This window comes from Equus asinus, chromosome 30 (genome assembly GCF_041296235.1).
Source record: "Equus asinus isolate D_3611 breed Donkey chromosome 30, EquAss-T2T_v2, whole genome shotgun sequence".
Taxonomy (NCBI): Eukaryota; Metazoa; Chordata; class Mammalia; order Perissodactyla; family Equidae; genus Equus; species Equus asinus.
The window spans coordinates 750,410-776,853 of NC_091819.1; the positions used below are offsets into that span (position 1 = coordinate 750,410).

A 26,444-nucleotide genomic window follows, 5' to 3' on the forward strand; every position below is an offset into this window, starting at 1 on the left:
TGACTATCATTGTCTCGTTTCTTGTTTCCCTGAATGGCTTATGTAATTTGCAAATAAGTCACTGGTAACCAGGAATCTCTTGATTATCGGCCACTGGATTTTTCAAATGCCAATAACAAAGTGGAGTGAGAAGGGTACAGAACGAGAGGGCAGATTAAAGTACTGAGTGTGTGTTTGGAGTTAGTAAGCACTGGTGCACCTGTCTTTATCTTCAAGCCAAAGTTAATGTTTTATATTATTTGTTCCTTTTTTCCTTCAAAAGAGTAAAACTGAGTAGATGAACTCATGTTACTTCCTTGAAATTCTTGCAGTGCTCCTGAAATATTGAGTCAGAATCCCAGCTTCTGTGGGGTTTTGGGATCTTGTTGACTGACTGACTACATGACTTTCAGGGGCTACTGGGAGGACGGCTGAGATACGGCGAGCTTGCTCCACTCGTCCATGTGGCTGTGGTCAGTTTCTGATGTCCTCGTTCCTCACCAGTCGTTCACTGTGTGCCCACCATGCGCTCAGCATTGCTCCAGGAGCTGGGCGCCCAGCAGGAATATACCAAACGAGTCCCATACTGGGTGAGTCTTTCTTCTTCTTCCCTTTTTCTCAGTAATATTTCTGGACAATCTGTAAGACTCATGGCCCCATGTGGGACCCTTTGGAACTCAACACAAAGGATGGCAGCCAAGGACAACATGAGATGTCCCAGCACAGACCAATCTACTTACATCCTTTGTCCAGAAATTGATGCCCGTGCCTCTTCGTCGCTCCTTGGGCCGCCTCCTCTCACGGACGGACAGCCTATTAGAAGACTGGTCGTCCAAATCTGCTTCTTCACTCTCTGGCCAGAGACAGAACAAAGGACGGGTCTTAAGCATCTGGGGCATGTCCACTGGGGAGAGGTCTGGGCTCTACATACCATTTTTGTCCATTTCCTTTGCAACTGCAGTGTTTGTGGTTGTCTCTGAACTCTCAGAATCAGGGACTGAAGACCTACTTGTCCGTAGCAGATGGGAACTGGTGTAGAGAGAGGGTCTTGATGCAGAAGGAGACACTGGTGTTGTGGGTTTGTCTGGCTGAGCTGGACACCTCAGGCGATGATAGACAGGCTGGAAGTAATCCAGAGGATGAGACGTTAGAGGTCAGGTCCAACCAAAGGATAGGATAGCAGGTTTATTAAAAATGGGCTCTTTCTGTATCGAGAGGCTTGTTGGTAGTAGATGCTCAATAAGCAGCTATTGAGCAGAACTAGTTAGTTAAGTAGCCAGAACAGAAACAGCTTCTGGGCTCCTATTCTGAATATACCACCATGTTGATAGCAGCCAGGGAAAATCATTCCTAAATCGACCATAGGACACTTGGTAGCGCTAACCTTGTTAATAAAAATTCCTTTGATTTTGGAATGAAAATAGGAAGGATGACGGCCTTTTAAGATGGAGTGCTGAAAGGCAAGGTTTATATAGGAAAACAGAAAGCCAAGGAATATGAAGAATCATACTGAGTTATCTGAGAACAGAGACCAAATCTGAGCACTCTGCAATTTCTGAATACTCCACCAACTGGCCATACCAGGCTTATTGAAACTTTAAATTCAATTCCCACTTTCCCCTTTGAATTTTTTTTCCTGCCAGTTAGGACAGATAGATCTGACAATAAGCCTTAATTTAGTTTATTTAAGATGCAGAGATAGAGAAATTCTTACTACACACAGAGACTGTATACATTTTTGTTTATAAATTATAAAGACTGAAGCAATAAAATATAGTAAGCTTTGGAGTCAGATAGAACTTGATTTAAATTCTGGCTTCAGCATTTACTAGCTGTGTGACCTTGAATATATTACTTAACTTCTCTGAGCCTCTCCTTCCTTGTATGTAAATAGGGATACTATCTTCCCCAGAGACGGTTGTGAGGATTAAATGAGATAATGTATGTTGGGTGCTTAGAACAGTACCTAGTAATAAGTACTCAGTAAACAGTAGCTGAAAAGACAAAGCAAACAACAGAACCTCCGTTAGTTTATGCAGCCTAGCCATTCAGAGTTAGAGCAAGATGGAGATTCCTTTCTCCTACAACTATGGGGACCGTGAAATTTATCATCCCAACTGGGACACTTCTGAGAGTGAAAAGGGGTGGTATTGATAATTACACAGAGATAACAGGTGTAAATGGAAGCCTCTCAGGTAAACCAGGAGCTACGTTCACCCTAGATATAACCCCGTGTCTTTGACTTCCAACTCAACTCGAGAAACGGAAAATGAGTCAAAATGTCCATCCCAAAGCGACGTCCTCTGGCATGGGGCCAGGGGTGCTTTGTAAGCTCCTGGGTTTGCAGGAGTTAGAACAACACACTGATGGTTAAGACAGCGAGCTGTGGAGCCAGACCGCCAACATGCACACCTTTGCGCCACCGCTTCCCAGCTGTGTGAAAAGCTGGGCACGTTACCTAACCTCTCTGGAACTCAGTTTCCTCATATTTAAAATAGGAATAATAATATCTACCTCAGAGGGTTTCTTTGAGGATTAAACAAACTAATACATGAAAGAGTTAAGATAACGCCTCGCATACATCCTCAATAAGTGCTTGTAGTTCTATTTGCATTTTATTATACCATGACTTCTTTTTTTGAACAGAAAGACATTTATTCTGTAGGTAAAGAATAAATGTAGTTAAATTTAGTTAACTAAACTTATCATGGTAATCATTTCACAATACATACATATATCAAATTATCATGTTGTACACCTAAAACGAATATAATGTTATACGTCAATTATATCTCAACAAAACTGGAAAAAAGAATAAGCATTGGTTAATTCCCAGAGAAAAAAATGATCATTAGGGACTGACATCCTCTGAATTCTCTGTCACACAGGTGCGTCAACTAAAGACAGACATGAACAGCATCTTCTATGAACTGCCCACTGGTCGAATTATCAGTGAGGAAGAAATTCCCCAGATAAGCACCCTGCTTTTCCCACAGTCTGTGCCAGGAAAACGGGCTTACCTCTTCATCCAGACTCCCGCCCCAGGGCTGCCGGCCCTCCCCAGCTTCCTTCCCTGGGACTGCCGAGGGCTCATGCTTCTTGGTGCTCCCCTCAAGCCCTTCAGTGCCCAGGGGCTTCTGGCCTGGCTGCTCCTGAGCTTGCCGCTCCGCCCTCGACCGGCTGAAAGTCCTCTCTGCTTCCTGCAGGTCTGTTAGGGTTACACCCTGGAAAATATCACATGCTCAGAGAAGTTTCGCTCTAACCGTGGAATAGCTCTTGATGAATAAGCAAGGAAACTCCCTAAAAGATCTAACAGCATCAAATTTCAAATGAACATCCCAAAATGTGTGAGGTCATTTCAAGCAATACACACTTAAAACAAACACCTCAGTGTGCAAAGAACCCAGGCCTGAGTCTAGGTACATTTCAAACCATACTTTAGCTTTTCCAACGTGAATTCCAGAAAACAGGTCCACAGTGATGCCCGCCTGCTGTACACGCACCTCTTCCCCACCAACAGTTCTCAACATCTTTACCTGAAAGCTCCCCACCCTCCCAAGAGCAAGCGGTTACCAACAGAGGTTTTCTAAACAGCAGATACTAGAAAAACTCAATTTTTCTAGAAATAGAAAGAAAAAGTAGGCCCCAAAAAGCAAAAATTCAGAGCCAGGCTAGAACGACAGCAAAAAGGAAACCCCCCCTCGCACCCAAACTAGCTTTTCTCTAACATCATTTCCCAAGTAACTCAGGGAATCACACAGCGACATTCCAATGATTAATGCTCCCTCGGGCTCAGAGGAGCAGCAACACAGAAGAAAAGCAAATAATGAGGAGACGTCCACAGGAGGAGAAAAGGAGGAAGGAAGAGAGCCAGCCGACTCTAACGCCAGCAGTTAGGAGTCAAGTTCCCTGGAGAAGGAAGCTCCAAAGCTGAAAAGCAGCTGAGCAGGTACTATATCCACAACTAGCTTTTATTTTTCATCATTGTCTCTTAATAAGGAACTATTAAATGTCTTCAAGAACCGGAACTACAAAGACAAAGCAAATGATTCCTGTACTCAAGGAACTTCACTGTTGGGGAAAAGACCTAAGAAAACAGGTAAGTATAATGGAATGAATGCAAGTATCGAGACAGGAAGACATGACTCAGCAATCCCACTTCTGGGTATACACCCAGAGGAAGTGGAAGCAGGGTCTGGAGGAGATCTTTGCACGCCCACGCTCACAGCAGCATCATTCACAGTAGCCAAGGGGTAGAGGCAACCCACGTGCCTATCAACAGATGGACGGGTAAACAAAATGTGGTGTGTACATACAATGGAGTACTACTCACCCCACAAAGGAAGAAAGTTCTGACACGCTACAACATGGATGAACCTTGAGGACATTACACTAAGTGAGATAAGCCAGTCACCAAAGGACATAGACTGCATGATTCCACTTATATGAGGTCCTTAGAGGAGTAAATTCATTGAGACAGAAGGTAGAAGGGTGGGTGCTGGGGCTGGGGGGAGAGAGGGAGTTCCTGCTTAAGGAGTGCGACCTTTCAGTTTGGGAAGATGAAAACGTTCTGAGATGGATGGTGCTGATGGTTGCAAAGCAAATGTGAATGGACTTAATGCCTCTAAACTGCACACTTAAAAATGGTTAACGTGGTAACTTTATGTTATGTATATTTTACGACAATAAAACAAAACAAAGCATGAAAGTCAGTCTTGGTCCTCCTGGAGGTTACCTTCTAAGAGGGAAACAGACCATCATCGACGACAACACAATAACAACTGTCATAATCACTACAAAGGAAGGATCCCTGACCTGCCTTGGGAGGTCAGGGAAGACAACAAGGCTGTTTTTGCTGCTTGCAAAACATCTCTTTTTCAGTCCTCGGCTTTCCTACTTGACCTCTGCAGCCTTTAAATCTGTTGAACTGCACTTTTTCCCTGACTTTTCACTCACTTCCACATTGTGGTTTCCTGCTTTACTTCTCACCTCTCTGGCTGCTCCTTTTCATTCGGCTTCATCAGCTCATCTTCTCCGCCTCCTTAAATAATGCCAATCCATCACTTTCTCTCGTTCTCACTGCTGCTCCAATCTGAGTCTGTGCTCCGGTTAGCTCCAGGGTGGACAGCTATACAGGTTCCTAACAGATCTTCTTGCTTCCAGGCTTGACAGACATTCTCCTGCCTTCCACTCCTGCCAATTCTCTGCGTGGTGATTTTTGCGAAGTCTAATATAGATTATATCTGACTCTTCCTTACTTCAACGGCTCCCTTTTGGATTCTTTTTATAAATCTTTATTGAATATAACCCACATATCATAAAATCCAGCCTTTTTTTTTTTTTTTTTTTAAGATTTTATTTTTTCCTTTTTCTCCCCAAAGCCCCCCGGTACATAGTTGTGTATTCTTCGTTGTGGGTTCTTCCAGTTGTAGCATGTGGGATGCTGCCCCAGCGTGGTCCAATGAGCAGTGCCATGTCCGCGCCCAGGATTCGAACCAACGAAACACTGGGCCGCCTGCAGCGGAGTGCGCGAACTTAACCACTCGGCCACGGGGCCAGCCCCAAAAAATCCAGCCTTTTAAAGCATACGATTCAGTGGTTCTTGTTATATTCACAGAGTTGTGCAATCATCACCACTATTTAATTTCAGAATATTTTTATCACCCCAAAAAGAAACTCCAAACCATTAGTAATCACTTGCCATTCCTCCCTCTCCAGCCCCTGGGAAGTACTAATCTACTTCCTAATTCTCTGGATTTGCCTATTCTGGACATTGTCATAGAAATGGAATCATGTCTGGTTTCTTTCAGTTACCATAACATTTTCTTGAGGTTCATCCATGTTGTAGCATTAGCATGTATCAGGACTTCATCTCTTTTTATTGACAAATAATATTCCCTTGTAGGAATTTTTGTTTATCCAGTCATTAGTGAATCGAAATTTGTTTTTTTCCTACTTTTTGGCTATTGTGTATAATACTGTTATAAACATCTGTGTACAAGTTGTTTTGTGGACACATATTTTCCTTTCTCAAGTATATACCTAAGAGCAGAACTGCTGGGTCACGTGGTAATTCTAGGTTTAACATTTAGAGGAATTGCCAGACTGCTCTCCTTTAGGGATTCCTAAGATGTGGTCCCTTAAACACAAGTGGAATGATTAGTCTTGTGAAGGGAAGGAGATGAACCTGCTCTGAATTCACTCGATTCTATGTAGTATAAGATTTAACACAGGTGACAGCTTGTAGTACAGTGGCTGGAATAACGTACTCGTTTTACTGTTTTTAATTGTAGCTCCAATGGAAAGGGAGATAGACAGACAAACATAAAAAAGAGGTCACACTCACTTGAGTAGACCTTCGAGTCTGTCGAGCTTGTCTGGAGCGCGCTTTCCGTAAAGACTCTGCCTCTTCATCGCGCACAGGAGTCAGATATGACCTGCAGAGGAGGAAGGGCAAGACCTAGAGTAAGACCTTCGCCACACGTGCTGAGCAACAGCAGGTGCTTCCACATACCGAGTGCTGTCCACACTCGGAGAATGAAATGACGGGAATGCTAGCAATGAAAATTACATACTCCCAAGACAGTCTCTGCAAACGTACTACTGTTCATGCAGAATCATATCATCTGTAAAATGAGAATTTTATCTCCTTTTCCCCCATCTTTACAATTTTTATTTCTTTTCTTGCCTTACTGCTCTGGCTAGAACGTCCAGGACATGTTGAAAGGAGCGATGACAGCAGGTTTCCATGCTTTGTCTCTGTCTTCAGAGAGAAAGCCCTCGGCACTTATCACTTGCTGTGATGTCCACTGTAAGATTTCTGTAGACACCGCTCCTAGTGACAGCAATTCCTTTCCACTCCGACTGGGGGCAGGCTGAGAGGGTTTTGAAGTTACCTGTTTTGTTTTTAATCATTTGTATGTGCTAAACTTTATCACGTGCTTTTCTTCCCCATATACTGAGATTATTGTTTTCCTTCCTTTTTCTGTTAACATGCTGAATCACAGTGAATAACTTTTGAATGAAAACAACACTGAATTCTTGGAGATAAGTTCAACTTGGTCATGGTGCACCACCTTTTTATACAGACTTACTTGTTATACAGATTGAGCATTATTTAGTTTAGGATTTCTCCATCTGTGTTCATGCAAGAAATTGGCCTGTAATTTTCCCTTCTTATAATAATTACCTGGCCAGGTCTGGGGATTAAGGTTATGCAAGTTGGGAAGTGTTTTCTCCCTGTCTATTTTCTGTTAAGAATTTGTGTAAGATTGGGGATATTTTGTCCTTAAATAATTGGAAGAGTTCATCAATGAAGCCATCTAGGTTTAGAGTGTTCTTTATGGGGAAGTTTTAGATAATGGGTTTAATTTCTTTAACAGATTTAAGGCTATTCAGATTTTCTGTTTTGGTAATTTTTTTTTCAGGGAATTTTATCTATATTTTCACAGTGAGTGGCACAAAATTATTCATAATATCCTTACAATATATTTTAATTGTCATTTTAATATCTATATTAACTGTTCTCAAAATTTTTGGTCTTAAGACGCATTTAAAAAAATTATTTAGGACCCCCGAAGAGCTTTTGTTTATGTGAGGACATACCTATTTAATATTTATCTTACTAGACATTAAAATTTAGAAATTAAAAATGTTTTATTCATTTAAAAATAACAGCTCTATTACATGTTAACATCAATAACTCACATCTTTTATGAAAAATAATTTTCCAAAACAAAAAAATTTAGCAAGAGTGGCATTGTTTTACATTTTTGTAAATTTCCTTAACGTTGGCTTAACAGAAGGCAGCTGGACATTCATCTATGCTTCTGCATTCAACACGTTGCCATATGTTGTTTCAGTTAAAATATATAAAAAATATCCAGTCCTGCACAGGTGTGTAGCTGGAAAAGCAAGGATATTATAACAGCCTTGTCAGATAATTGTGGATATTCTTTGATACTCTATAAAAACACAAATCGTATTTTCTTAAAGGTTAGTTGCAATGTTGAATCTGAAACCATGTTAACATACTTTTCATACTCTGCTACACTGAAATTCATTGGTCTATCCTGCACTTTGAATGGCACTTGTTACCCAGACATGATTTTGGAACATCATGCATTGGTCATTTAGAAAATACTGGTGCTATTCTAAATGCTGACACATTATACAACAGTAATTTAAAAATCACATGCTTTAGCACAGAAGTTAAGCTCCTTGACATTGGTCTTGGCAATGATTTTTTGGATTTGACACCAAAAGCAAAGGCCATTAAAGCAAAAATAAGCAAATGGGACTTTATTAAACTAAAAGTCTTCTGCACAGTACAGGAAACCATAAACAACATGAAAACACAACCTATAGAATGGGAGAAAATATTTGCAAATCATATATCTGATAAGGAGTTAATATCCAAAATATATAAAGAACTCATACAACTCAACAGAAAAAAATCTGATTAAAAAATGAACAGAGGAACTGAACACTTTTCCCAAAGCAGATATACAGATGGACAAGAGGTACATGAAAAGGTGCTCGACATCACCAATCATTGGGAAAAGATGCAAACCAAAACCACAATGAGATATCACCTCATACCTGTTAGAATGGCTACTATCAAAAAGACAAGAAACAAATGTTGATGAGGCTGTGGAGAAAAGGGAACCCTTGTGTATTGTTGGTGGGAATGTAAATCAGTGCAGCCACTATGGAAAAAGAGTATGGAATTTCCTCAAAATATGTAAAATAGAACTACCATATGATCCAGCAATCCCACTTCTGGTATTTATGCAAAGGAAATGAAATCACTAACTCAAAAAGATATTTGCACATCCATGTTCACTGCAGCATTATTTACAATAGCCAAGATATGGAGAGCACCTAAGTGTCCATTGACAGATGAATGAATACAGACACACAATGGAATATTATTCAGTCATAAAAAGGAATGAAAGCCTGCCATTTGCAACAACATAGATGGACATTGAGGGTATTATGGTAGGTGAAATAAGCTAGACAAATACTGTACGATTTCACTTATATGTACAATCTAAAAAAACCCCAAACTCACAGATACAGAGAACAGATTGGTGGTTGCTGGAGGTGGAGGGTGGAGGATGGGCAAGTGGGGAGAGGCAGCCAAAAGGTACAAACTTCTAGTTGTAAGATTAATAATTCTGGGGATGTAATATGCAGCATGGTGACGAGAGTTAATGAGATCGTACTGTATATTTGAAATTTGCTAAGAGAGTAGATCTTTGGGGCCGGCCTGTGGTCGAGTGGTTAAGTCCACATGCTCTGCTTTGGTGGCCCAGGGTTTCACCAGTTCGGATTCTGGGTGTGGACATGGCACTGCTCAACAGGCCAAGCTGAGGTGGCGTCCCATATAGCACAACCAGAGGCACTCACAACTAGAATACACAAGTATGTACTGGGGGGCTTTGGGGAGGGGAAGAAGAAGAAGAAAAAAGAAGATTGGCAACAGATGTTAGCTCAGGTGCCAATTAAAAAAAAAAGTAGATCTTAAAAGTTCTCATCACAAGGAAGAAAAATTTGTAACTATGTGTGGTGACAGATGTTAACTAAATTTATTGTAGTAATCATTTCATAATATATTTATCAAATCATTATGTTGTATACCTAAAACTAACACAATGTTATATGCCAATTATATCTCAGTAAAAAATAATAGTAAAAATTTAAAAAATCACATTCTTTAATACCATCTTTGATCTCAGAACATATTTACATATTGGGAAGCAGTCAATACCATTCACAGTGACAGATACAAATTTTCCAAAATTCTAAAATTTCCAAAATTTCTGCTTGAAATTTTAAATTGGCAAGAAATACTTGAAGTGACAGGCTTACTTTGTTCATTTTCAAGAAAATGTTTGCCAAATACCCGAGTCACTCTTCCAGGTAAAAAGCGTGTTCCATGAAAGAAGTAGCTGGTTCCTCTCTTTTCTTCTGGGATTCCAACTACACTTAACGTTAGAACCTACTGGCCATGTTCATTTATTTGTTATGCCTTTTTGTATTTGCCATCCTTTTATCTCTCTAGATTTCATTCTGGATATCTTCCACTGTCCCATCTAATTAGTTCATGAATCCTCTCTTCAGCTGGTCTACTATTATTGAATTTCTTAACTTCAGTTATTTTATTTTTCAGTTCTAGAATTTCCATTTGATTCTTTTAAATAGATTGCAGTTCTCTGTTGAAATTCTCCTTGTGTTCTAATTTCTTGAACATATTAACCATAATTATTTGAAAGTCCATGTCTGACAATATCAATATCTGGATCTGCTCCTACTGTCTGTTTTTTTTAGTCTTTTGGTAAATCAGTCTTATTTCTTGGTATGTCTTGTAATTTTTGAATTAATGCCAGACATTTCTTTTTTTTTTACTGAGGAAGATTGGCAACAGATGTTAGCTCAGGGCCAATCTCCTTTTTTTTTTCTCCCCGAAGCCCCAGTACATAGTTGTCTATCCTAGTTGTAAGTCCTTCTAGTTCTTCCATGTGGGATGCTGCCAGAGCACGGCTTGATGAGCCAGCGAACCCGGGCTGCCAAAGTGAAGCATGAGATCTTAACCACTACGCTTCTGGGCCAGGCCCAATGCTAGACATTTTTTTTGGGGGGGGGGAGGGATTAGCCCTGAGCTAACGTCTACCACCAATCCTCCTCTTTTTGCTGAGGATGATCGGCCCTGAGCTAACATCCATGCCCAGCTTCCTCTATTTTATATGTGGAACGCCTGCCACAGCACGGCTCAATAATCCATGTGTCAGTCCACACCTGGGATCCAAACCGGCAAACCCTGGGCAGCCAAAGTGGAATGTGCAAACTTAACCACTGTGCCACTGAGCCGGCCCCCGCAATGCTAGACATTTTTAATGAAAAAACATAGTGATAACTTGATAATTGTTGCCATCTTCCAGAGAGGATACTCTTTTCTTCTTGGCAGTCAGGCTAAGGGAATGCTTCTCACACTTTCACTTGCAGTGAATCACTGGAGGGCTTGTGAAATACAAATTGCTAGGCTCTACCCCCAGAAGTCCTGATTCAGTAGGTCTGGAGGGGGACTGAGAATTTGCATCTCTAACCAGTTCTCAGGTGATGCTGCTGATCTGGGGACCACACTTTCAGAGGCACAGGGCTAAGGCAAATTGCCTGAATCCACTTTGAGACTGACTGAGCTGACTGGCAGCGAGGCTTCAGCCTGTGCAAGGGCTGGTCTACTTCCGGGAAGCCCTTACCTCTGGCACGTAGCCCTTCATGGTCCCAGATACTGGGAACCCCTCTTCCTGAACTCCCATATCTGTTCCCTCAGCTCTGGGAGACTACTGAAAGTCGTGCCCATTTCAGCCTCGCAGACACTGCTTCGCTAATGAGCACACGCCTCAAGGGAGAAGCAGAGCCAAAGCCTGGGTTCACTCTTGCTGATTTCCTTCTCTCCAGGATCTTGATCCCTCAAGACTTCATTCCTGAGTAATCTCCCATACCTTCAAAGGGATTTTTTTCCCTTATGTTTATCCAGTTTTTCTAGTTATTTTCAGTGGGAGAATTTAGTCTAAAATAAGATATGCCATAGCCTGAAGCAGAAGTCCTCCACCAGGCTGTATTTTAATAGTCGTATTTTTCTCCTCAATGTGGATTAGCAAATTGGAATTCTGATACAGATATCAATCCACTGTGTATTTGGTAGGTTTGAATCCTTCCTTAATATATTTCTCTCCTCTGGGCAGGAACTGAAAAAAATTAAGTCCTAAAACGTGTGAAGCTATGGACCAGACCTCAGAATGGGTGGCCACCCTGAGGACTAAGTCCCCGTGGAACCTGTCTGGGCCGCCAGCCAGCCTGTTCACATGTCATTTCTACCTGCAACACACAGAACATCACTATTATATTTAATTCTTGACTTCAGCTCTTCTTTGCACACTCGATAGACGCCACTATGAAAGAGTGAGCTTCAAACTGCCTTATCCCACTGCCTACTCTAGAGAGCTTTAATGAGCGAGAGAACAGAGTTGGTAAAAACAGGTCTGGTAGCTAAGATCAAGAGACTTTTACCTGACTTGGAGTCTTAAATATTTGAAATCATACATGTTTTTCATGGGAAAAATTCGAAAAAAGACAAAAATGTGAAAATAAAAATAAACTAAAATTTCACCACATGAACATAACCCCATTTTTATTTCACTACATGTATATCTAGATTTTTATCTATGTATGTATCTATCTATATAACGATATAGTGTATATAGTTTATTTATTCCTATTCAAAAATTTTTTTGGTGAGGAAGATTGTCCCTAAGCTAGCATCTGTGCCCATCTTCCTCTATCTTGTATGTGGGACACATCCACAGCAAGGTTTGACGAGTGGCGTGTAAGCCCATACCCGGGATCTGAACCTGTGAACCCCGGGCTGCCAGAGCAGAGTGCATGAATTTAACCACTACGTCACCTGGCCGGCCACTATTGTTTATTTTTTAAAAAGAAATATCATCTACATTTTGTAACCAGTATCACTATGAGATTTTTATAAGTTATAAGAAAAAAAATCTTTGAAAACAAAACACAGAAAACTCCAGTACTTGAATTTGTAAACATTTTTGAGGAAGGAAGGAACATTTTCATTCATTTTTCTTTACCTAGATGTGGAGTCCTGGTTCAGAGAGGTGACACCCTCACTCATGGCTGCCTTGGGGACACACTATGTTTTCAGCAGAGCCCAGTTCCTCATACTTCTAAAATCCAGACCAGCGTGAGCAAACTATGGTCCTTGGGGCAAATCTGGCGTGCCACATTTTTGTAATTAAAGTTTCATCCAACTACAGCAGCAGAGTTTAATATTTGCGCTAGAGATGAAATGGCCTGCAAAGTCTAAAATATTCACTATTTGGCCCTTTACAGAAAAAATTTGCTAACTCCTACACTAGACCAAACCCACACTCAACAGACTTGGCTCTTTCTGAGAGGCATCAGAGGCATCCATGAACCTGAGTGCTACACGGTTCTTCACTGAAAGCCATCAAAAGAGGACAGGTCTGGGCTCACAAGACAGTATCACAGAAAGAATCACAGCAGCCACGGCTTTCCATCCGTCCCTCGGCCTTCTGGCATGCAGACAAAACGAGGCCAGCACCCCAGTTCAGTGGCAAAGGAAGGGACTCCAATGCCAAGTCCTTTAATTACCATTTCTGTCTACTGTGTTTCCCAGAGAGCAGGAAGCATTTTTCTTTGTATTTGCTATGACTTTGAGGTTACACAACCAGTGGAATTCAAATAATTATGGAGAACTATGCATGACCACATAAAAATAACTTGTTTGCTGCCTCTAAAGTTCATAGCCCCTTTACCTGCTACAGATGGAGTACTTTTGTCTTAAGAAGGCATGCAAAACGCCTCGCAAGTGAGCAGTGAGCACCAAGAAAGTCACAATAAATAATAATAAAAGCCTTAAAATACCTTCTGACAAGTGCAGTGTAGTGATAAAGTACCCTGGCATGGGAATCAGATTGCCTGGGTTTGGACCCTGGCTCCCCGACCTCCTTGCTCAATGATCTTGGGTGAAGCATCGAAGCCCTCTCAGCCCAAGTTCCCACCGAATGAAGCGGCTAACAGCCGTAATGGACACGGACGAGGGGGACTCTACGAGAAAGCCCACACACAACACTGAAACCACCGCCCCGCACACAGCAAGTCTCAGCGCAGCGTGGCAAGTGCTATGCCACCACACCCTCCTCCTCCAAGTGCAGGATCTTCATCACCACACTAACGCACAGCAAGGCTGGGTGTGCCTTAATATCCACCCCATCAAGTCTAGTCAAGGAGTTCCCCTTCACTATTTTACTGGGAATGGATAATTCATTTGGAAGAGGTCTTAATTCCCTTGAAAACATTTTCCATGAAGGTTCAAAGGGCTAGCTAAGTAAAATAAAACTACTTTAAGTAGAAGAATGAAAGAGAAATAGCCAGGATTTCCAAGACTAGAACAAAGTTGTCTTCCCTAGAATGTGGGAGAATAAAATTTTCATCTGGAATCCACCAGTAGGACGTTGGTTCCTGAAACAGCTGTTAAGGAGTCCTACATCTGAAATCTGTGCTGAAGAGGGGAGAGGACTTAAACAGTCAGCTTCAAACAGGGAAGGACCAAGCTGAGCACATGTCCTTCACAGCCCTCAGGATGCTGTGGCCATTAATCACAAGTTATCTAATGGTCTTATAAGACAGCTGTCATTGCGTGGACTACATCCTATGTAGAAGGACATCCAAACAAAGGTATTTCAGAGAGGCCAAAAAGAACTTCTTTGATACCAACCTGGAAGCATATATGGATAGCTACAGGGGAGGGGCACACTTAGAGGAACGACAGAACCACAGACCTATGGGTAAAACTTCATGACCTCAAGAAGTCATGTGATCTAATTCCAAGACTTCATGTGGAGATAATAAAATTACTCCTATTTTACAGACAAGTCGATCAATGGAAGCATATATGGATAGCTACAGGGGAGGGGGACACTTAGAGGAACGACAGAACCACAGACCTATGAGTAAAACTTCATGACCTCAAGAAGTCATGTGATCTAATTCCAAGACTTCATGTGGAGATAATAAAATTACTCCTATTTTACAGACAAGTCGATCAATGGCCAAGGAAACATTAAAATACTTACCCAAGGTCACAGTGTGGTTCAGTCATAGACCAAAAGGGAACCATCCATGTGGTCTCTTACTTCTGGTATAGCTTTTCTTATCCCACAGCACAACTGTTTCTTCCACTCAGCACCCTGGTACCCTAACTATGTGGAGCGATGCACTGCTTTTTCTTTCTACATCTAGCAATATCAGGAATTAGCGAATAAGGAGGTCTTGTATTAACTTCTCCTAGCATCCCTGATGTTTCCCAAAAGTATGCCATAGTCAACACTCTATCTCGGGAAAGGATGACTTCACACTTCCAGAGGCTGCCATCAACACACTATACGGCAACAAGGAACAACCTACCTGTGAGAGGTCCTGTGGGGCTGCCCTCTCCTTCAGAGGACAGAGCGGACCCCACAGCTGCCAGGGCCTCCTGATCAGGCAGGTTTCAGTTCAAATTTTCCTTGCTATTTCTAACTGGATATGGGATGCTAACACTGTGCCACAGTGGAAAGAACATGTCCCTGGGTTCTAGTGTCAGTTCTGCCATTAGCTACTTGTTTGACCTTAAGAGAATCATTTAATCTCCCGGGACCTTAATTTCTTTGCTTACAAAATAAAGGAGTGAGGCCCTAGTTGTTAAGGTTCCATCTAGCTTTAGTCCGCAGTGAGTCCATACTCATGCTGACTCTGGACAAATGGCCTCCAAGTCTTCTCACTAACATGACCATTCACTGGCTCTGGTCAAATACTGAATTTCCTGTATTCCACGGGCCACTGTCTTTAGTCCAGTGCAGTGGAACTCTGTATGATAGTGGGAAGTCGCACATCTGCACGGCCAGTCTGGAGGTCACTAGTCACACGTGGCTCCTGAGGACTTAAAATGCGCAGTGTGACGGAGGAACTGAATTTTCAATTTGATTTAATTTTTAATTAATTTAAATCTAAATAGCCACACGTGGCTACTGGCTACCATATTGGATGGCACAGCTCCAGGAGTCCAGAGAAACCCATTGAGACATTATCATCAAGCCCTCTCCTCAACCCTGAAAACCAGATCCAGCTCACAGAACCCAAACCTAACAGAATGCAGTTTGTTAGCCAGCTAAGTTCAAAAGCAATTGCTTTTATTTTCTTCTTAAAGTTCTCCTTTTTCTTCTATGCTTCTCAGAGGCATTATTACAGTAATTCTGCATTTTATATGTGGTTTTAAGTTGTATGACGTAGTGCTGGGGCTCCCACCTTTAAGACATTTACAGATACAGCAATAGGAGCAAGCTCCCAGACAGAGCACACTCCAAGCTACTTTTCTCCTAACTGCGGCATTTACACCCTGCTGCCCGTACAGGCCTTCCGCGGCACCACCCTCCCTCTCTCTGGCCCCTCCGACAAAGGGAGCTCCAAGAAACACACTGTTACCTCCTTGCCCAGGCCTGCATGGCAGAATGAAGGTCAGAGGTGTGTGGAGACGACGAGCACGAAAGGTAAGTGGCTGCTGGGGAAGGCTGCAGGCTCAGCACCTGGGCTCCCTCGGACACTAGGAAAGGCACCGCTGCTATCCAGCAAGCCCCAGGCAAAGCTGGGAACGGGCTAAGAAGCTGTTACTAAGAGGAGGAGAAGGAAGGGGAGGAGAAGAGGGAAGGAAGGCAGAATCTTGGGGTTCAGCAGAGCCAATGCTGCTAACAGTTTCCAAAATACCATTCCATTAGATGCATATTTTATACACCGTCCCAAACCAATCAATGCTACTTCTCATTTCCCAGGGAGGGCAGGGAGGAGGCAGGGAGACCCGCAGCATTCTCCTCTGGATATTATTTCATCTGCCCTTGGGCGATCCTAGGTGCTGCGTCCCCCCAGGTAAGCTTGAAGACCGCCTCACTGGAGGCTCAGGCCAGTAGTTCTCAACAGGGGACAATCTGGCCCCCCAGGGGCAATGACAAAGAATTAACTATCGGGCCCAAAATATCAGTAGAGCTGAGTTTGCAGAGGCTTGCAAACTCTTCCTGTAAAGGGCCAGGGGTAAATCTTTCAGCTTTGCAAGGCCACTCAGCACCTGCTGTGGCACCCAAGCCATCACGGACAGTCCAGAGATGAGCGGGATGAGCCTGCTGCTCACCGTGCCACAGCGGCAGAACAGAGAAGCTGCAACAGAAACCATCCGGCCCACGAGGCCTAAGACATCCATGGTCTGCCCCTTAAAGAAAAGGCTGCTGACCTTGCTCTAGACTCCAAGGTACACAGCAGCAGCCACGGCTCCGAGGACTCCTGCTTTAGAGACAACGTGACCACCTTAGTTCGCACTATACCATCTCGAATTCTTGCACCTCTGAACGCTTGTTCCAGTAAAAGCACTCCAGCCTGGAGTGCCAAAGCCACTTCCACAAATGACGACGCTTTCCTTATGTAGGCCACTCCACAGTTCCTTCATTGGTCAGAGCAGGTGTCCCTAATGCCAAGCAGGGCAGATTCAAGCACCAAGAAGGCCAGTGAGCGCTGCTTTATTCCATACCCCAGGCTGCACCAACTGGATCTGGCCAACTGTCTCACATACTCCTCACTGCTACAAAACAGACCAGGCCAAACTCAGCACCACCACTGGATGGGTTTTAAAATGGGAAAATCCAAGGACGTCAATACACAAAATCTTCATGGAAATAACCCAAATCTCAAACAATAGGGGGAATGGTGAAATAAATTAGGGAACATACATACGATAGAATACTATATAGACATTAGAAGACAAACTAAAAACGACTACAGAGACATAACTGCAAAGTATTAGTATCTAGAATGGGTAAAGAACTTCTACCAATTTTTTTAAAAAAAGGACCAAAGACCAACAGAAAAAAATCAGCAACGCATATAATCAGGGAATTTACAAAACAGGAAACCTGAAAAGTCTACGAACATAAGAGAAAATGCTCAGTTTTGCTAGTAATCATGAAATGCAAATTAGGAGAAACCACTTCATCTTCCTAAGATTTGCAAACACAAAGATCTCTGGCGTTAGCAATGATGACCTCAATTGCTGAGAACCAGACTCTCACACATGGCAGGCGAGAGGGAACCAGACAGCAGTCTGGCGTTCTCGACGAAGACGCTCTCACGCTCCAGGTTCAGAAACTCCGTCTGGAAATGAACACCCTTGAGAACGCTTCACATCTAAACAAGGAAACATGAACAAGAATGTGCACAACAGCACAATTAGTACTAGCAAAAAAGGAAGAAAAGAGGAAATGACCCAAATGTCATTTAAACAGGAAAAAAACAAAACCGGTCTATTCACACAATGGACTACAATGAAGGAACAGAATGCTAAGTGAGAAGAGTAGGTTTCGGAAGGGTGTGCACAGAATGATACAATTTCTGTAGAGAATAAAAACGTAAAAGCATCATATACGTGTACACACGAGGTGATACGAACTAACAGAAATTGGAAAACGCTCATGCCGGACTCAGGACAGTGACTTCTCCCAGGGAGGGCACCAAGGGGGTGAGACCAAGGCAACACACACGGGCTTAAACTATATTTTTAACATTTTATTTAAAGAAAAATTGAAGCCAATGTAGCAAAATACTAGGATTTGATCGAGACAGAAAATTGATATATCAGATGTTTGTAATATTTAATAATATTTTTAAAAGAAAAATGTATATACACCATGATCTCAAATAAATACAACATACAAAGATGTCAGCAGGGATATTGCTGAATGGTGAGATCATGGATAACTCTTATTTTCTACTTAAGATATGCATATTGGGGAAAAGTTTATAAACTTTTTATTTTTTGCATGAGGAAGACTGGCTCTGAGCTAACATCTCTTGCCAATCTTTCTCTTTTTGCTTGAGGAAGACTGACCCTGAGCAAAAATCTGTGCTAGTCTTCCTCTATTTTGTGTGGGATGCTGCCACAGCGTGGCTTGACGAGTGGTGCTAGGTCTGCGCTTGGGATCTGATCCTGCAAACCCCAGGCTGCCAAAGTGGAGCGCACAAACTTAACCACTGTGCCGCCAGGCCAGCTCCGAGAACTTAAAGAGCTTTTAGCTTTAAAAATGATCACTAATATTCAAAGGACTGCTCCAGGCAGCAAGATCTACATACAGAGATATGTTGATACACCACACTAGAAGAGAACTCACGGCACCGCGGGCAGCGGTACGGAAGGCAGTGCTCTCCAGGCTATGTGAGTACTGAAGTAAGTTAGCCGGCAGGACATGGACACGCCCTTGGGCCAGCCTTGGGCAGGGACAGGGGGAGTCGAGACCCAGGCTGGTGAGGAGGGACGGGCGCTAGCCTATGAGAGCAGAGCATTGGGACAGGGCTGTGTGAGCACAGGGGCTCTCAGGGCCGAGACGGGGCACCGCGGACACCTCTGCTCTGCCCCAGCAGAACTGGCCCCCCTTTCCTCCTAGGAAAGAAAGGGGCCTGGGAAGTGGGAGTTCCCACACGGGTGGTCAGCCCTTACCGACCACCAACCTACCCGAACAGTCAGATGAAAACTGTCTCCCTCTCAGAAAGCAGCACATGCGTATAACACAATCCTGCTAACAAGTTCAGGGACTTGCAGACTTTCCCGAAGCTCAGGTGAAGGAGGGAGGGGTCTAGAACGGAAGACCCGCTGAGGGGGCCTAAATGAAATTACCTTCCGAGAAGGCCTATAAAACAGACTATCATCTTTCCTACCCATCACCCCACTCTTCAGGCGACTCGAATTCCTTCAGGTAAGACTCAGTGGCACTCCTCAAAAGCCAGGTTTCTTGACGTGTAGTTTATACACGGTAAACTGGCCCTTCATAGCACACAAGTCTATGAGATCTGACAAATGCCTACAGTCCCGTAACCATCGCCACAATCAAGATACAGAGCGATTCCATCACCACCCAAAATTCTCTCGTGCCCCTTTGTAGCCAAACTCCCCCCAACTCCAGGCTAAGGGGAATTTTTTTTTTTTATTGAAATAAGAGGAATTTTTTTAATGGCAGAAAAAGCTTTACAACTCACTCTTGAAGGAACACATTGCCTCTTTCATTAACACTAAAAAGTAACATGTAAACCCACAATTGCCTCAGCCCTAAATCAGGTGTCAGCCACTACACTAAGATTATAACAAAATGAGCTGAAGACCCGGTGAAATCAACCCCCTCAAATTCTACCCTTTGCTAAGCACCAGTCTCTAAGTTCCGGGAAGGCGGCCGTCTTTGTCATTACATCACCAACATGCAGCACTATGCCCAGCCTGCATCATTAGCTGCTCCAAAAGGACTACTGACCTGAACTGAGCTTATGGACGAAATTCAGAGTCTCGGTTATTACACTTCTGTCTTGGGATTGGCCCTAACTACCTATGCATTTGTTTATTTACTATTTTAAAAATTTGGTCAATAGTGTGTTCATTTTTTTCACTCCATTCACCAACCATTTTCCCATCTTACATGTTTTGACCTGTCCCAGATACTTCACATCAACATGAAGAAGCAGCCTGATCTCCAGCAGGATCTCGTGGAGAAGTTGTATATATAAACCAGTGATAATTAAAATAAAGATAAAAAATGTCCTAGGAAATCATGCTCTGGATAGGAATAAAACGCCACAGGGGAGGTGGTCTGAGCAGAATCTAAAGAAAATGGGAAGAGGCCTCCTAGAAAACCAGGCACTCAACATTTCTGGGGTGCCATTCTTGGACGTCAAGCAGAAGAGGGAGTTGATCAGATCTGCATTTTGGAAAGATGGCTAATGCAGCCCTGCAGAGGGTATGCTGGTGGGCGGGGCAGGGGAGACAAGGCTCGGGCCCAGCTGGAGGCCTGAGTTAACAGAGGGCAGTACAGATGGAGAGGAAGGAGCTGAAGGTTCTTGATAAAGACAGCCAGGACCTAGTGAGGAGCAAAGAAGGTCGTTTCTAGTTCGACTACCAACTTTCTCAATTGGGAGACACTTACGAAGGACCATGAACAAAGATTTGTAAAACTACATGAGAACAAATAGACTTCTCTCTCCCTTTCTAGCTTTTCTGGGTCAGAGGGAAGGGAGCGGTTTGATTTGTTTACCCTCTTTCTAAAGAGGACTTGAGAACTCAAAGAAATACACACCTGTAACAATACTTGAAACAGATGAAGAAACAAGGGGGAAAGGAAAACAATGGCCAGAAGCGCCTGTACTTATGGGTGGCTCAGAAGTCAGGCTCTGTTGGGTGTAGGCCCTTTCCACGTAGTATTATTATGAAGCTCAGCAGAGAAGTCTGGGCTGGAAAGAGATGCGAGTGACAGCTGAAGCAAATGGAGGGGTAAGATCAGCTGGGGAGAGTCATGGGAAGAGAAAAGAAGGAAGCCTGAGCAACAGAAGTTAAGATGTTTGCAAGAGAAAAAGGGCTAACAGGGACACAAAGACAGAGCAATCAGACAGCGCAGAAGTGAGCCAGGAAAGAAGGGGGTCACCGAGTTCACGGTCGCATAAAGATTTAAGAAGGCAGTGGTCATCCTTGATGAGTACTGCCCTGGGGTCAAGGCGGAGGATGAGTGACCGAGGAATCTGATCATTGGGAACACCACGGAGCCCTTCGCCAGAGCAATTTCCCTGGATAGGTGTGAGGGACAGGATTTCTATTTTAATAGGTTTTCGTAAGAGTGAACAGACGGCTAGAAGCGGATGAAGTGAAATTAGAGCAATGGCGAAGGAAGAGTAGGAGATGGTACTCCTACAGGGCAGTGCAGCGCCAAAGGTGGGTTCCACTCAGATGGGAAAGACAAGCACCCATCAAGGACAAATAAACCTTCTTTGCAGGTGTATTTCTGTCATAGTTACAGCTAAGCTTGCAGTTCTGTTTCCTGTTATTTATGGATTGTTTGTGCCAAGTGTTCTTTTAAACACTGTAAGCTTCATTAAAAAGGAATTTCATAGCACAACCAGAGGGACCTACAACTAGAATATACAACTATTTACTGGGGGCTTTGGGGAGAAGAAGAAGAAGAGAAAAGATTAGCAACAAATGTTAGTCTAGGGGCCAATCTTAAAAAGAAAAAAGGAATTTAGTTTTTGAAGGATCCTGGGGCTATTACTATATTTTATTTCCATGTCAATGAGCAGTGAGCAATTTTCAGCACAAATGCACAAGAATCACGAATCACATTCTATCTCCCTTTTTCAGGTTAGAAGACTAAGACGTCCTCAGAGGATACAAATTATGGAGCTGGGTCAGTATACCACCCAGGGTTAACTAAGAGACTGAGGAAGAGGGAAAAAAATTGTTTAAAGAAGAACAGAAACAATGCATCACACAGGTAACTCCTGTCAGCCAATTCCAATTTTTAAAAACTTCTTGTAATAGAAATACGCCTGCCATGGCTCTGGACTTCTCCAGAGGTAAACTTCTCAGACCCAACCTCCTCACAAAATACTGAACGAGCCAGTTCACCTACAAGACAACTGCTCATTTGGTTTTCAGAAACCCTTAATTCCCATTTAGATTTCAGAGAGAACAGAAAGTTTTCAGTTTTCTTTGTTTTCAGAAGTGGTATCTCCTAGGACAAACAGGCATTTCCCAGAAGTTTTATCTTCCTTTCAAAGAAACATCAAGAGATCCTAGCCCCCATGCTCACGCTGCTACTTTATGGTAGAGAACAGCCCGACAAGGACTGGCCCCTCGGACACGTCTGCTCAGTGGCACAGAGGAGCACGCACGGGCTTTGACGTGATTTTGAATCCGGCTTTGCCCTTGACTGGCTCTGCACCTGGGGGCAGGTTCTGTGATCTCTTTGAGCCTTCATTTTCTTGTAGGTATTAAGACAATACTATTACTTATCTCACAAAGTTATGAGGATTAAACGCATCTAGGAGGGTGCTGGCATAGAATAAGCTTTGAAAAATATTAACTCTCTTACCCCATGTAAACCTTCCACGTGTCTGAAAACCAACTCAATTCCACCTCTGCTGGCACAAGAGGCCCTTTCTCCCCACTGCATGCTGAGTCAGTCACCTCCCTCTCTGATCCGATAACAGACCCACCCAAGCACAAGTGCACTCAGGATGTGCCGCTCCTTTGTCCACACTCGTGGTTTACTGCGTGTGTATGTGTGGCCCCCGTCTTGAGGGCACAGCCTAGGGTGTATCCCCTTCTCACTGGACACACAGTTCTTAGCACAATACTGAGCATGTAAACAGACAGTCGTTGAAGACTTAGAACCCTGTGATTTTAGAATCCAGTACTACCTACAGATCTCCCAACTCCACTGATAACCAATTCAAAAACTGAGACTAACGAAGTTAAATGGCTTCCTGTGAAGGCATCAATTGTGTGCTTGGCTGAAGAGGAAACCAGGCCTCCTGCCTTGCAACCCAGGTGGCTTTTCACCTGTGCCGGCAGCTCTCGCGTGAAGCAGCAGCAGAGTGGAAGTCCACAAAGGCCTCCACGCGCCAAAAACACCTGACCTGCCTGCGTTAGAACACTTAATGGGATGGGAAGATATGCTTATCCGCAACATTATCCAAACATGGGAGGGTCTCGGGAGCATTACGCCAAGGAGATCAATGGCCGTTCCTCTGCTGCCATCTTCTGGGCACAGAGGATTCCCACATTTTCGCTGGAGAAACAACTTTATTCCATGAACATTTAACCAACGCCTACTACGTATTAGGCCCTGTGGTGTGGAGAAAGCCTAACCACAAAGCACCTTCTAGAAGCTCATGATGTCGTGACTAAGAGAGACAGCGCAGTCTAGCTGGTTAAACCAGTCCTAAGAACCCTGAGGAGAGAACACCGGTTTCAGCCTGGGGCTGGGGGAGCAGGCAGCCAACCTGCAGGAGTTCTTCTGGGAGGGTGGGCTCTGTTCGACAGACGGGGACGGAGGCCGTTCTGGAAAGCAGGCTGGGCAGGAACAGAGGGGGCTCCAGTGGAACACGTTCTGGAAGCGTCTGAGCCACCTGAGCACACAGAGGGACGCAGTTACCAAAGATGCGGAACCCGCACAGAAGAGCAGCGAGGAGGGGGGAGGGAAGACAGTGTCGCTCTGGACAGGCCGAGTCCCGAGAGTCCAGTGGGCATGGGACCCTTCAGCAGGAGTGTCTACCCTGCCCAACACAGCGTGATTCTGAATTTTGTCTAGAAACTGGTCCTGTGGGCATACGAGAGCAATGAGGAAACGTCTCAGTTTACAGGGATGGGAAAACGTTCACTTTCACTAAGATTCAGTCTGATTGTAGTTTGTCATTAGGAAACGGCTTCTACCCCGACCTCAGTGAACCAGTCCCTTCATTTTATAAGCTCCTGTTCAAAGGCCAACTCAAGAAGCAATCTACCCCTTCAGCTACCTAAACCAGCTTCTCTCTGCAACTGCCCTAAACATCCAATGATTTCTTCTTTAACTTAAATATTATGTAACATTTAAGAGACAAAAGATATAAAGAATACAACCATTACCTGTGTACTACCATCCAACTTAAGAATAATTTTACCAATATCAGTTTCCTCTTAAAAAGAGAAGCATGTTCTTACTTCTTGAAATTCTTAATTGTCCTCTGCGGCCCTAACCTCTTGGGTGGGATCCTTAAGTCAGTGCACATGTTTAAATTCATTAGGAATGAAGAAACACCAAAGAACTTCCAAACCAGTTATTCTGAACACGACATCTTAGTCTCAGCATCCACACCACCACCAAAACAATGTGTGCAACCCAGCCCGTTTCCCCCAGAACCAGCAGCAAGAGAAGAGGACTCAGAGTGGAAACACGCATCCAGGACGTCAAAGCTGTCAAGCAAAGAAATTTCACCTACTGCTTCTGCTGTTCCATGCCCAGAACTCGCTGATGTCTCAACTCAGCACACCAGAGTGAGCGCCCAAACACAGAGGGTGCTAGCAAACAGGACAGAGGCTTATCTCAATTCCCCAGACGCAAAGATCAACTTCCTGTGCCTGGGATTTCCACAAAACCAGGAACGCCAAGAAACTCCCACTGCCAGCTCAGATCATTCCAGGTGAGAGAGGTCAAGCTCCTCAGACACACCTTGCCACACACCTGCACAGAGCTTTCCCAGAAGCCCAATTTTCCACCAACAGGTGGTCACTCCTCCGGCTGTTCTCCCCTAGTAAACACTAGAGCTCATTTTACGAGATTATTATGAGCCACTGTCTTTTTCTAACATGGGAACATCAACCAGCAGAAGAGGAGGGGGGGTTGAGTGGAGGCACAAAATTTTGGTCCCTCCCACATGTCACCAATACTCTCAGCTCTGAAAAAAGAACCACTGTATCAGAAGGAGATTAACTGTAGCACATGGCTGATAAGAGCTGTGAGGAGCAGGCGCTGGGTGACTGCTCACTTCACTCTGAAGTGGCTGGGGACTGGACAGAACCAGCAGAGGCTCTGCTGCATCAGGGAACGGCTTCCTGCGTGTGTCCTGAGGGGGAGGGCAAACTTTTTAGGCCCCCACTTCTGAACTGATAGGTGGTGTGCTGTGGAACTGTGTGACAAATGCCACTGTCTCTGGAAAATGAAGTGAGTTCGAGGCTCAAGTCGTGTTTAGCAACAGAAATACAGGAAAAAGATAACAGACTTTACATTCAGGGCCCTTAAATCTTACTGTAGTAACTCTGAGCAGGCATCACCCAGGTCTTTCCTAGAACTGTTCAGAGGCGCTAAAGGGTACCAGTGGTGTTTTTAAACAGCTTTATTGAGATATAGCTCACATACCCATTCGAGTATACCACTCAGTGGTTTTTAGTGTATTCACAGTTACGCAATCACCACCACAATCAATTTTAAAACATTTTCTTCACCCCAAAAAGAAATGCCATATGCATTAGCAGTCACTTCCCACTCCATGTTTTTAAGTATAGACCAACAGCAGCACACTCACTGGCTAAACGGTACTACACTGGAGCAAATCTAAAACACCATCAGCTTCAAGATGCATCACAGCTTTATTCACCCCAAGAAAGACAAAACAGTGCCAATCACACAGGCTTTTTTATTACCTTTTCATCCGTAATTTAATAGTTATTGAAAGGCATCTTCTAAACTTACTTAGACATACTTTGTACCAGCAACACACATAACTCAGTGGAAGTAACAAGAGGAATACCTATGACCAAATTCAGTCGTGTGCAGGAATGACAACTAGCAATAAGACACCCTGAATTCAGAGAGATGAAATGTGAACAAGGTTCACCCTACAATCAACAATACCCAATATCCATAGTGCACAGTATGGAAACTGCCCTCGCTAACTTAGGCAGGAGAGGAACCATACTAAGCATAATCCGTGTAAGCTCATAAGCTAACAAGTGACTAACCACATAAGCAACCCAGAAGCCTCCAGAACGGCAACCTACTGCCATATACATTTCTCTCTCTTCCTATTCAATATTAATAGTTAGGAAGAGAGAGAACTATTTCTATCAGTAGAGAAAAACTTGCTAAGTTCAGCACTGCTGCAGTCTTTTAGATAGGAATAGGAAAAGAAAATACTCATTTTTTTTTTTTTTAGGAAGAATAGCCCTGAGCTAACTATTGCCAATCCTCCTCTTTTTGCTGAGGAAGACTGGCCCTGTGCTAATATCCGTGTTATATGTGGGATGCCTACCACAGCATGGTGTGCCAAGTGGTGCCATGTCGGCATCCGGGATCCGAACCGGCGAACCACAGGCTGCCAAAGCAGAACGTGAGCACTTAACCTCTGCACCACTGGGCTGGCCCCAGAAAGTACTCATTTTAGAACCAAAACTGAGAGACTGGAGGAAGCTGTGGACTCTGTCTTGTAGACTACCTTTTTGAATTGACAGCTGCCTGTCTTTAGCTTGGAGACAGAGAGGTGAGCCAAAT

General features: G+C 43.6%; 1 protein-coding gene and 1 long non-coding RNA gene across 22 annotated transcripts in view; one reads left to right on the forward strand and one right to left on the reverse strand.

Annotated features, from left to right (window-relative positions):
- The window catches only part of LOC139042560 (uncharacterized), a 31,314-nt gene extending 28,313 nt beyond the window's left edge, over positions 1-3,001 (forward strand). The window contains exons 2-3 of the long non-coding RNA XR_011499410.1: positions 393-569; positions 2,868-3,001. This is a non-coding gene — a long non-coding RNA (uncharacterized lncRNA). The remainder of the gene's footprint in view (positions 1-392; positions 570-2,867) is intronic.
- The window catches only part of PPP1R12B (protein phosphatase 1 regulatory subunit 12B), a 206,298-nt gene that overhangs the window by 81,480 nt on the left and 98,374 nt on the right, over positions 1-26,444 (reverse strand). For 19 of the 21 annotated variants that reach the window (XM_070501531.1, XM_070501530.1, XM_070501543.1 and 16 more), the window contains 4 exons: positions 6,326-6,416; positions 3,000-3,203; positions 911-1,100; positions 720-832 (listed from right to left, as the gene is read on the reverse strand). In XM_070501531.1, the coding sequence (XP_070357632.1) occupies positions 720-832; positions 911-1,100; positions 3,000-3,203; positions 6,326-6,416 (598 nt within the window). Of the gene's footprint in view, positions 1-719; positions 833-910; positions 1,101-2,999; positions 3,204-6,325; positions 6,417-24,396; positions 24,453-26,444 lie in introns of those variants that run through there. The other 2 variants (XM_070501545.1, XR_011499407.1) reach the window with 2 other exon arrangements.